Source organism: Oncorhynchus keta, chromosome 2, assembly GCF_023373465.1.
Source record: "Oncorhynchus keta strain PuntledgeMale-10-30-2019 chromosome 2, Oket_V2, whole genome shotgun sequence".
In the NCBI taxonomy this organism is placed as follows: Eukaryota; Metazoa; Chordata; class Actinopteri; order Salmoniformes; family Salmonidae; genus Oncorhynchus; species Oncorhynchus keta.
Genome location: NC_068422.1, coordinates 61,443,591 through 61,455,489, shown reverse-complemented (window position 1 = coordinate 61,455,489; position 11,899 = coordinate 61,443,591). Strand labels below are relative to the sequence as shown.

The 11,899-nt window shown below is 43.0% G+C and overlaps 1 protein-coding gene across 1 annotated transcript in view; it reads right to left on the bottom strand.

Moving 5' to 3' along the window:
* Positions 1–11,899, bottom strand: part of LOC118358279 (cadherin-11-like) — a 74,972-nt gene that overhangs the window by 1,765 nt on the left and 61,308 nt on the right. Inside the window, exons 6-11 of the mRNA XM_035735906.2 lie at positions 8,599–8,786; positions 5,590–5,843; positions 5,021–5,157; positions 4,293–4,414; positions 3,987–4,104; positions 305–556 (exon numbers count right to left, since the gene is read on the bottom strand). Of these exons, the coding sequence (XP_035591799.1) occupies positions 305–556; positions 3,987–4,104; positions 4,293–4,414; positions 5,021–5,157; positions 5,590–5,843; positions 8,599–8,786 (1,071 nt within the window). The remainder of the gene's footprint in view (positions 1–304; positions 557–3,986; positions 4,105–4,292; positions 4,415–5,020; positions 5,158–5,589; positions 5,844–8,598; positions 8,787–11,899) is intronic.

Sequence of the window (11,899 nt, the reverse complement as noted above, 5' to 3'; positions counted from 1 at the left end):
CCACGCTTTGAAAGATGTGGAAAATAAATCAGAGCTGCACATAATTTGGATTAGAAGTGCAAATATATACAGTATGTTGAATTACAGGTGGTATGAATCTGCCAACATGTTTAAACAGTGTTAATTGCAAGTTAAATAATCAATTGAGCCTGTGTACATAATCAAAACGCACACTATTAATACTCTGTCAAGCATCTGCCCATAAATACTTAAAAGTATTCTGAAAACATTAAGGATAAGCACCACTCAAGATGGTATAAAATATTGAATGCAAGTTGATGTTTTCTTTGGCGCTGATGCTCACCCAGGAGAATGACGATACAGGCGAGTATGGCGATGAGAGCTCCGGTGCTGAGGCCTGCAGGCAGGATGTAAGGCTCCACGTTGCAGGACAGGATGGTGTCCTTACTGTCACAGCTGCACACTCGAATGGTCAGCGTGTTGGTGCTGCTCATGGGAGGGTTGCCGTTGTCGTTGATCTCAATGGGAAGGATGTAGACATCCTGGGTCATCCGGCTGAAGCCCCTCCGAGTCACATATATGCTGGCTGTGCTGTCTGTGGTGAACAAGAGGGGAGCAGAAGTAGAATAAGTACAGAGTAAAGAGGGTCCTTCAAAATGGCTCCTCTGGGGGGGGGACATCTTATAGAGACATACCCCAAGAGACTTGCAGCTGTAATTGTTACAAAAGGTGGCTCTACAAAGTATTGACTTTGAGGGGGTGAATAATTATGCACGCTCAAGTTTTCTAATTTGTTGTTTGTTTCACAATAAAACATATTATGCATCTTCAAAGTGGTAGACATGTTGTGTAAATCAAATGATACAACCCCCGCCCCCCAAAAAAATATGAATTTTAATTCCAGGTTGTAAGGCAACAAAATAGGAAAAATGCCAAGGGGGATGAATACTTTTGCAAGCCACTGTATTCCAGGTACAGACTGTACAAACTGCTTAACACGATCATAGTTATAACCGTAGAGTTTTACTTAGCCAACGAGTTCATAAGGCAGACGTATAGCTGCGGGGAGGAGAAGCAATGAGCTGTGATTTTTCCAGATATTACATTATTGTAATATTGTGAACATTTATTAGCTTTTAGAAGTGCAATCAAAGCTCTAGTGGAGGTAGCTGTATTGGTTTTACTTGGGGCTGGGTGAGGGTGGAAGGATGCCAAGTGCACTCTCCTGACTCCGTGCAAGGTCGCACTCAGAACAGAGATGGAGTGAGTTCATTTAGGTGCTTGTGGCTTAGTCATTTTCCCTCCCTCTCTCACAGCGGTGTCCTCAGCCCACTATAGCTTTTTCAGAAAAGGTTTCTCATGACAAAAACTATTGTGCATACAGAACGGAATGGTGAAAGGGCTCTGTGAATCCTGCGCTATTCATTATAGGTCGACCTCATAGGTTATCATTGCCTAGGTAGAGTATCTCTTAAGGGTTGAAGTAGAACACAGTCTAAAGCCATGAGAACTTAAATATCCTATATGAACAAGGTAACATGGCTGAAAGAAGCACGTCATAAGAAGCCGCTTTCAAGGAACATTTTCTTCACAAAATGATACTTATTAAGTGTTCTTACATCTGCAGTTTTGAGAGTGCAAGAAAAAAGGAAATAGCCCCCTGCTGTCTCAGACAGACACCGCAAACTCTGAAAATCCAGAGAAAATCCATTGATAAATGTAGATTGGAAAGCTGTCCATTTGAAAGGAGGCTTTTGGCTCCAGATTAACCCAACAAATCAGAGTGGCTGTAATCTTTTCTGCTCGTATTGTGGGCTTTTTGAAAATACTGTTGAAAAGCACTCATTTGGACTCCCCCCCCCCCCCTTGGATTTTGTGTTAAATGCTCTACAAAGAAAGCTTTCTTAAGTGTCCAACAAGCTTTCTCTACCCTTAACCTTGTTCTGGACACCTCCAAAACAAATGTCATGTGGTTTGGTAAGAAGAATGCCCTTCTTCCCACAGGTGTGATTACTACCTCTGAGGGTTTAGAGCTTGAGGTAGTCACCTCATACAAGTACTTGGGAGTATGGCTAGACGGTGCACTGTCCTTCTCTCAGCAAATATCAAAGCTCTAGGCTAAAGTTAAATCTAGACTTAGTTTCCTCTATCGTAATTGCTCCTCTTTCACCCCAGGTGCCAAACTAACCCTGATTCAGATGACCATCCTACCTACGCTAGATTACAGAGACATAATTTATAGATCGGCAGGTAAGGGTGCTCTCTTGAGCGGCTAGATGTTCTTTACCATTCGGCCATCAGATTTGCCACCAATGCTCCTTGTAGGACACATCTCTGCACTCTATACTCCTCTATAAACTGGTCATCTGTGTATCCCCGTCGCAAGACCCACTGGTTGATGCTTATTTATAAAACCCTCTTCGGCCTCACTCCCCCCTATGTGAGATATCTACTGCAGCCCTCATCCTCCACATACAACACCCTTTCTGACATTCACATTCTGTTAAAGGTTCCCAAAGCACACACATCCCTGGGTCGCTCCTCTTTCCAGTTCGCTGCAGCTGGCGACTGGAACGAGCTGCAACAAATGCTCAAACTGGACAGTTTTATCTCAATCTCTTCATTCAAAGACACTCTTACTGACAGTTGTGGTGGCTTTGCATGATATGATGCATTGTTGTCTCTACTTTCTTGCCCTCTGTGCTGTTGTCTGTGCACAATAATGTGTGTACCATGTTTTGTGCTGCTACCATGTTGCGTTGCTACGATGTTGTTGTAGACCGTCGTTGTAAATAACAATTTGTTCTTAATTAACTGACTTAATAAATATATATTTTTAAAAAATGAAAGCGGATCAAACGGGAGAGAGCCAGTCCTCGCCATGCTGGCTGCTGTATAGTCACTGCAGCACTGCTTCGAACAGTTTGATATGACTTTATCTGGGGATTTTAATTTTTTCAAATGATCCCATTAAACTGCAATTAACACATTCATTCCCCCTCATTCATTCTCCTCCATCACAGAAGCAGATATGCTTGGAAGTGGCTTGTGACCACGGCACGGTCGGGAAGAGTATTAAAGAGATGGCTGACGATGAAAAAAAGAGCTTAAGTTTATAGAATGAAAATATTGATGGATGCGTGTCATTAAGAGAAGTGTCATGTAATTGCTTGTTCAAAGATGGCAATGCTGACTGAACTACTCGCAGCAGCTGTTGAATGTCTCCATCGTAGTTATTGCAATAGCTTTGTCACATGGTCCTGAGCAATCTCTATGGATATAAGCAAGTCTAATCAAGCATTTTTATGGAGTCAACACTCTGTGATTAACTTTTGCTTCTCATTATCTTTAAACCGAGAGTTTATCAACAAGGTTGATGAATGCTATTCCCATGATAAGTAATTCTCCTCTGATGAGAGATGGCATCCTCTGGGGATAAATACCACTGTGCCTCATCTGTTGAAATGGAATGTAACAGGTACTCTTTCTGACCAGGATCGCCTAACCAGCCGCTCCATCACTGTGACTGGCAGACTGGAAAGGGCTTTGAGCTTAAGGACAGCTGGGATGAGTCACCAGCCAGGCAGGCCCCCAAACACGGCAAACAGAAGGAAAGGTGCTCTCTCTCTCGCTCTCTCTCTCTCTCTCTCTCACTTCTCAACCCCTGGCTGATCAGACAGAGTGTGATGTAGGGATAACTAATGCAATCACAAGCTCCGCAAACTGATCCAACAGGCTCAGTCTCCTACGCAGCAGTTCACCGATGTAGAGGCTAGGATGCCAGAGAGACACCCATGGTAATTAATAAGTGGGGAGCTCTATGGGATCTAGCTTCAAATCCAACTTCAGTCTACAAAGATCTGCTGAATCACTTCCGATGCATAAACAGTGCAAATGTAGAGAAACCTGATTTGATGTAAAGAAGGAAAAAGACCCAGAGTTGTTCTATCTCACTGACTGGAGTACTGGACCAAACAGAAGTCGCTCTTCTCGTTGATGGAAATAGAACGTTTGAGCCCACCCACCTCTGTTGTCTTTCAGGGAGAAGTTGTGGTTGTTGACAGCCTCTGGGGCGATGCTGAAGTGGAAGTACTGTCGGTGGGCCATCTCATCCTTGTCCACCGCACTGACTGTCTCTATGAGCTGAGTTGAACAACACACATAGGAGTTAGTACAGACCGAGTTCACCAAAACACTGAACATATTCAATATATTCACTATAATATAAATATATTTTTGCACATGGTGGTTACTAGTATGCATAAAAATCGGTCTTTTCTAAATGTGACTTGGGTAAAAGTACAATATACATTGTGAATGATTAGACTTACTTTGCCAGGGGAGGCATTTTCACACACGAGGATTTCGTTCTGTGTGGCAAACTCAGGGGCGTTGTCATTCATATCTTTGACTTTGATGTTGACACGTACTTTTGTATCTTGGTGATGTCCCCCTGTGCAGAATGACAAAAATGAATAACAAAGAAGTTAGTGATTCAGTGCACATACATGGGATTTGCCTGGGTAGAAAACAAAACCAGCTCCCACTGCAAACACAATGAGAAGACAGCACAGTATGAACCTATTTATTGTATAAGAAATGATGTAGGTTGTTGAATGCTTGGAAATGATGCTGTCAGACAAGTGTCATGCATAATATAACAGAACTGCTTGATCTCTAAAGTTCCAGACAACATTTGTGATGCATCAAATTATCCCTGATAGGAGAGTTGGAAATATCTGAGACAGATATACTTCAAAACCAGACATAATCATCTGGAGTAGAATCACACAGACAGAGAACAGCAACTTAAAGATGTTTATTTCTGATTTGGGGGGGATGTGGATGTTTTGCAGTAGTCTCTAGCTACTCATTTCAGTTTTTGAAAGGCACTTTGTGGTAATCTTCTCTTAAAAACATCTTGAGGGGTGGCGACTCTAGGACCACATAAGAGCCGTGTGGGAACACAACAGTTCCTGGATTGGGAGGCATGACGTCTCTGATATTTCCAGCTACCCTCTAATTTGAAACCCGAGGTGGATATTGGAGGGTGGCGTACCAATCTCAGTGGCGCTGACAGAGATGTTGTGCCAGGGTAGTGTCTCCCGGTCCAGCGGTCTGGTGGTCTTGATGATGCCATCCTCCGGGCCGACACTGAAGAACTGCTCCACGTCCGTGTAGCGTGGAATCATGTACCTGCAGTGAACAGCAATGATAAGTAAACACGTATTCGATTAGGGCCTGGTTCCTTAGATAAATCAAAAGCCTAATTATTATTGTGCTGTAGGAACGCACGTTTGCATTATTTGGATGACTGTATTCAATGGAACAAGGTTTATAGTTACAACAAAGAAACGGCATGTTCATTTAAATATTTGCTCCCGCAGAGCAGGAAATAATATAGGCTATTTCTTTTGTTTACTGATTGAGTAGGGCCCTGCACTATTTCATGTTGACAAGACGAGGCCTTTGAAACTGAAATCATCTACATATCAACATAACATTGGCATTTTAAAACAGCAAGGATGTATTATAACGCAATGGGTCTGGGTGGGGTTGACAGCGGCGCTAAAAACAAACACAAATGAGTAACAGAGAGAGTGACAGAGAGTGTTCCAAGTAGCCTACCTGACAGGGTTGTTAGCCACGTCTGTGTCTTTAGCGTGTACACGGCCCACCACGGTCCCATCTTGGGCATTCTCCTCCACCTCGAAGCTGTAGCTAGTTGCCAGGAAAGCAGGCGGCTCGTCTGCGTCCTCCACCATAACCTTAACCGTGGCTGTGTCTTTGTAGGGTCCCCAGGCGATGAAGCGGGGGTCCACGTGTGTGTTGGATGCCTCTACTCTCAGGGTGTATGCCCTCTTAGTCTCAAAGTCCACAGGCTGGAAAGAGGGAGCAGAGTGGATTTAGCAATAATACATTCAAACTATATCATCATTAATATCTTGGGACAAAAATGAGAAGGTTGTCTAAACGTAATTCTTTCTATAATACAATTACTGCATCATAAAAAAGCATTTACTGTAGCTGTACACTGCTATCTAGAACCTTAGAGGGTTCTTCGGTTGTCCCTATAGGAGAACCCTTCAAAGAACCCTTTCTGGTTGCAGGTAGAACCATTTTGGTTACAGGTAGAACCCTTTTAGGTTCTATGTAGAACCCTTTCTTCTGCAAAAGGGTTCTGCCTGGAACCAAAGAGAGTTCTACCTAGAACCAAAAATGTTTATCCTACCGGGACAGCCGAAGAACTGTCAAATCAAATGTCAGTATGGAGTTGAGATGCTAGCTAGAGGGTGCTGTTGCAAAATAAGACAGTGATGAGTCAGCATGAGACAACACCAAGACATTCTTTGCTCAGTCCTTGTACCTAAGATGACCCTTGTTTCAGTTTAATGCCTTATCTAAGTCATAGCCTCAAATCACCACCAGTTCATTTACTTGCAAGAAAATGGAAAGACACTCCCAAATCAATTCTGCACAAACATAGTTAATGGCCATTTAGTGTGAACAACCCTTATCCCTCTCCACCCTCCTACTGCTTTCACACATCTGCATGTTTTCTTATTACCCTGTCTCACATCACTCGCATAAAATACAGAGTGAGACTTTAAAGTACCGACCGGAGTTGAGGGGGCGCCATACCAGGATGCACACACTCAAACAAACACACGCTTTATCTCTCTCTCTGCCTGTGTGGTGATTGATGTGAAGTTGTTTTCCTATCTCAGTTTTTTTGTTCATCCTTCAGTATTTCTTTTGCATGTCTTTAATGAAGCGGTCAGTGGTAGGAACAGCCATGACCCAGTTCTTTCCTTTAACAGGTCGGTGAATGTTCCTCACTGACGTTGTCTCCTGAAGCTGTGGTCCCCTTGCTCTCTGTCTCACCCCCCTTTATCTCTATCTCTCTCCTTTCTTTCTCCCCCATCTCCATTTCTTTCTGTCTCCCTCCTCTCAACCCTCCCCCGTCTCGCTATCTCTCTCTCTCTCTCTCTGTTCTTTTATTTTGGCACTTAATAATTTGCTGCTGAAACTAATCAGCGATAGATAATATTCACAATAATGCCAGACTTCCTCTTAGCATTCAGCCTGCGCCTGGTAGCCCGCAGTTGAAACAGAATACTTGATTAAAACTCTGGGCAATTCCGTCAGTCATTTCAACTTTAATTTTCAACATGTTTTGAAGAGCAAAAGGTGATGATTTCCCAAGAGGTGTATTGTGGAGGCATTATGTTATTGAGAAGAGCAGGGCTGCATCAAACTGATTGTTGTCGGCACGCTGTGTTGTCCCTCCCTCCTCCACCTCCACCTCCACACACACCACACCCAGCCTAATCAGCAGACAGAATGGTCTCATTTGGGGACCTGGGTCCTGGAATTTGAGATAGCCAAACACTTTTAAGAATTACAACCCCCCCCCCCCCTACTCAGCGTCAAACCATTATTTCCCCTGATTCAATTCTTCCACTTTCCCCAGCTACAATTTCTATTACCCGACGTTCATAAGACTCATTATTGTTGCACCTCTCTGTTATGGAAATGAGGGGGATATGAACTGAGCAGCGAAGTCTGATCCCACTTGGGTTTCATGCGGCCATAGAGGAAGTTGTTTACATTCCCACATTTCAATGGCCTCTGTCGTGGCTTACCTGGTATAATCCGGAGCCATGATTAATAGAAGAGTGCCATTTTTCAGCACGTAGACGACACACACTGGTACTCACACTCCACAGAACTGCCAAAATTACCCAGCTTGCGTAAACCCTTGAGAATGCAAAGGCCTTCCTCTTGGAGTTGTGTTATTTTTGGAGAGGAGTAGAGAGGACCGTGAGTGAGATTGCTGCTGATCTGAGTGTGAGGGAGCTTGTGCTGTGAAAGACAGTTGAGGGATTTTAAATAATAAAGCACCACCAGGTGGCACTGCTCCGTCTAGGCTGCTGCTGCTGCGTAGGGACTAGGGAGGGAAGCAGCGCCTCTCTCTCCCTCTCCCCTCTGGAGGCCCGGCTAAGCCTAACCATGGCAGGCAGCTCCAGGCGCAGAGGTGGCAGTGAGTACCTAGAGGCAGCCCAGGCACGGTGCAGTGCAGTGCAAGGCTGACCTCTCCAGGTCGGTAAATGTCGGCATAATCCCAGCCCCGCACAGCAGAGCTGCAGCTCCACACTAGCAGCCGACCCACAGTCGGACTGCCTGGATGAGATTCCTCTCCCAGAGAACCAGCCATGAAAGTCAATGCTCGTAATAAGAAACTGAAGCGGTGTCATTGCAATCACAGAGTGGAACGGTGAAAAATCACTCTCTCTCTCTCTCTCCCCCTCTCTCTCTCTCAATCTCTCTCTCTCTCTCTCGCCACTGCTCAGTGTGTGCTTCAGTCTCACACTCTCTTTCTCCCCCTCTTTCTCTCTCTACCACACATAAATTGCATATAGCCAGCTTTACACATTCAAACACGCACAGACACACACAGGTGTGTCAAGAAATGTCAAGTATTGAGGCTAGCATTTTAGTCCTCAGAACGTTAGTGGAAGGGCAGTAGCAAAAAAGGCGATTCAATGCAGACGACCCTATACACTGTCTCACAACATTCCCTTCATTCCTCCACAATGTTTGTGGAATAGTAAATCGCCTTCACTCCTTTTTCACCTTTCTCAGTTTGATGACACCCTCGCGGGTGTCAGTGTCGGTGGTAATCTCAAACACAGTCATCCCGTCGCCCTCGATGAAACGATATGACACAAGTCCATTCTCGCCCAGGTCTGGATCTTTAGCCTTCATACGGCCCACCTCCTCACCCGAAACCTTGTCCTCTGAAACTGACATGGAGTATACACCTGGGGGAGAAACAATAGAAACTGTTACAACTAAGAAAATATCCTTCACACTTGTAGTCGACGCCCGATGCCTGGTTTGACTTACTCCGAGGTACAGAACTTTTCACTACATTCATGTAATCTTGTTTTAAATAAGCCCCTGCCTATCTTTGTCACTGTGGGAGCAGCTGTATATACCGGTGAAGTCGGAAGTTTACATACACCGTAGCCAAATGCATTTAAACTCAGTTCTCTAACATTTATTCCTAGTAAAAATTCCCTGTCTTAGGTCAGTTAGGATCACCACTTTATTTTAAGAATGTGAAATGTCAGAATAATAGTAGAGAGAATGATTTATTTCAGCTTGTATTTCTTTCATCACATTCCCAGTGGGTCAGAAGTTGACATACACTCAATTAGTATTTGGTAGCATTGCCTTTAAATTGTTTAACTTGGGTCAAACGTTTCGGGTAGCCTTCCACAAGACTCCCACAATAAGTTGGGTGAATTTTGTCCCATTCCTCCTGACAGAGCTGGTGTAACTGAGTCAGGTTTGTAGGCCTCCTTGTTCACACATTCTTTTTCAGTTCTGCCCATAATTCTTTTATAGGATTGAGGTCAGGGCTTTGTGATGGCCACTCCAATTCCTTGACTTTGTTGTCCATAAGCCATTTTACCACAACTTTGGAAGTATGCTTGGTGTCATTGTCCATTTGGAAGACCCATTTGCAACCAAACTTTTACTTCCTAACTGATGTCTTGAGATGTTGCTTCAATATATCCACATCATTTTCTACCCCATGATGCCATCTATTTTGTGATGTGCACCAGGCCCTCCTGCAGCAAAGCACCCCCACAACATGATGCTGCCACCCTCGTGCTTCACGGTTGGGATGGTGTTCTTCGGCTTGCAAGCCTCCCCCTTTTTCCAAACATAACGATGGTCATTATGGCCAAACAGTTTTTTTTTTTTATTCATCAGACCAGAGGATATTTCTCCAAAAAGTACGATCTTTGTCCCCATGTGCAGTTGCAAACTGACTAGTCTGGCTTTTTTATGGCGGTTTTGGAACAGTGGCTTCTTCCTTGCTGAGCGGCCTTTCAGGTTATGTCGATATAGGACTCGTTTTACTGTGGATATAGATACTTTTGTACCTGTTTCCTGCAGCATCTTCACAAGGTCCTTTGCTGTTGTTCTGGAATTGATTTGCACTTTTCGCACCAAAGTACGTTCATCTCTAGGAGACAGAACACATCTCCTTCCTGAGCAGTATGATGGCTGCATGGTCCCATGGTGTTTATACTTGCATACTATTGTTTGTATAGATGAACGTGGTACCTTCAGACGTTTGGAAATTGCTCCCAAGGATGAATCAGACTTGTAGAGGTCTAGAAAAAAGAATTCTGAGGTCATCTTAGCTGTTTTCTTTTGATTATTAGAAGCTTCTAAAGCTTCTGAAGGCACAGTCAGACTTGGTGTCTGTAAACTTCTGTCCCACTGGAATTGTTATAAGTGAAATAATCTGTCTGTAAACAATTGTTGGTAAAATGACTTGTGTCATGCACAAAGTAGATGTCCTAACCGACTTGCCAAAACTGTAGTTTGTTAACAAGAAATTGGTGGAGTGGTTGAAAAACGAGTCTTAATGATTCCAACCTAAGTTTATGTAAACTTCCGACTTCAACTGTAGCTAGATACATGCACCGACTATACATAGCTAGGTACTAGTAAAGAGGCTCCTAGTCTTCACCCAGGAGCTCAGATTGTCACTGGTCGATTCCCTTCTCTTGCATGCCTTTATTTCTGACTCTTCCTGTATTCGCCTATAGGCTTGTGTAATGTATGTTAGAAGAAGTTGAAGTTGTAAAATGTCAACTACTGTTATGGTTTTGATAGCATGATGTAACATGCACTTTGTTTTCAGGTTTGATTGAGACAATGTATTCCCCTAACCGTATTCCTTCAATAATTAAAAAAATAAAAAATAATATTATATCACTTGTGTATGTCTTTCCTTATCAAATGTAAGACTAAATGCCCTTTGTAATATATTTTGGTGCATATACAGTGAGCTCCAAAAGTATTGAGACAGGGGAAATGTTTTGTTCATAACACTTATTATGATTGACATTTGTTTGGAATAAGCCTTTCCTTTTAAGAGCTTTGTCACAGTGGACCAGTAGAAATACAAAGTGCTGGACTACAGAGTCAAAACAACAAAAGCATTTTCACTGTCCCAATACCTTTGGAGCTCACTGTATGTGTTAAAAATACTATCCAGATAAGAAAGTGTCTGGTCATGGAACATTCCATAGAATTCTAGAAAAATACCACTGTTCACTAAAAAGGCTGTAACTCATTCACTGTAAAAGGTATTATTCCGATTTCAGATTATCAATCCTTACAAAATAAAGAACACTAAATATGCTCTAAGATTTTCTCTGTTTTCAATGGCAGTTGTTTGAGGGAAAAAAAGCATTTTTTTTCTTGACTGATTGCCAGTTGATTGAGGTGGTGCTATCACATGTCATATCAGTTGAAAGGGCTGTTTCTCAGCTTTCAAAATGTGTATAATGTTTTCATAAATGGTTTGACACCAGCAAATTATGCTCATTAATATACGCTGAGGTCATGGTCTCAGTAAATTCACAAATTCCTAAACTCTCCTACTGATGATGCAACAATACCAATATGGCGATTGACAGTTACTGTTAGCTGGTGTTCTAAAGCCTAGTGTTTCTATTTGCTTTTAATGCTGTAAAACACATTTGTGGTATTTTACTGTTCATTCTACAGTGTTTTACTGTTGAAATGAATTAATGGTGTGGTCCATCTTTGAAAGACATTGTATCTTTCTTTACCTGTTCTGCATTTACACCTAATTAGAGAGAGAGAGAGAGAGAGAGAGAGAGAGAGAGAGAGAGAGAGAGAGAGAGAGGCATTTACACCTAATTAAAGAGGAGAGAGAGAGAGAGAGAGAGAGAGAGAGAGAGAGAGAGAGAGAGAGAGAGAGGCATTTACACCTAATTAAAGAGGGAGAGAGAGAGAGAGAGAGAGAGAGAGAGAGAGAGAGAGAGAGAGAGAGAGAGAGAGAGAGAGAGAGAGAGATACCGGTGGAGATTCAGCTGGCCAG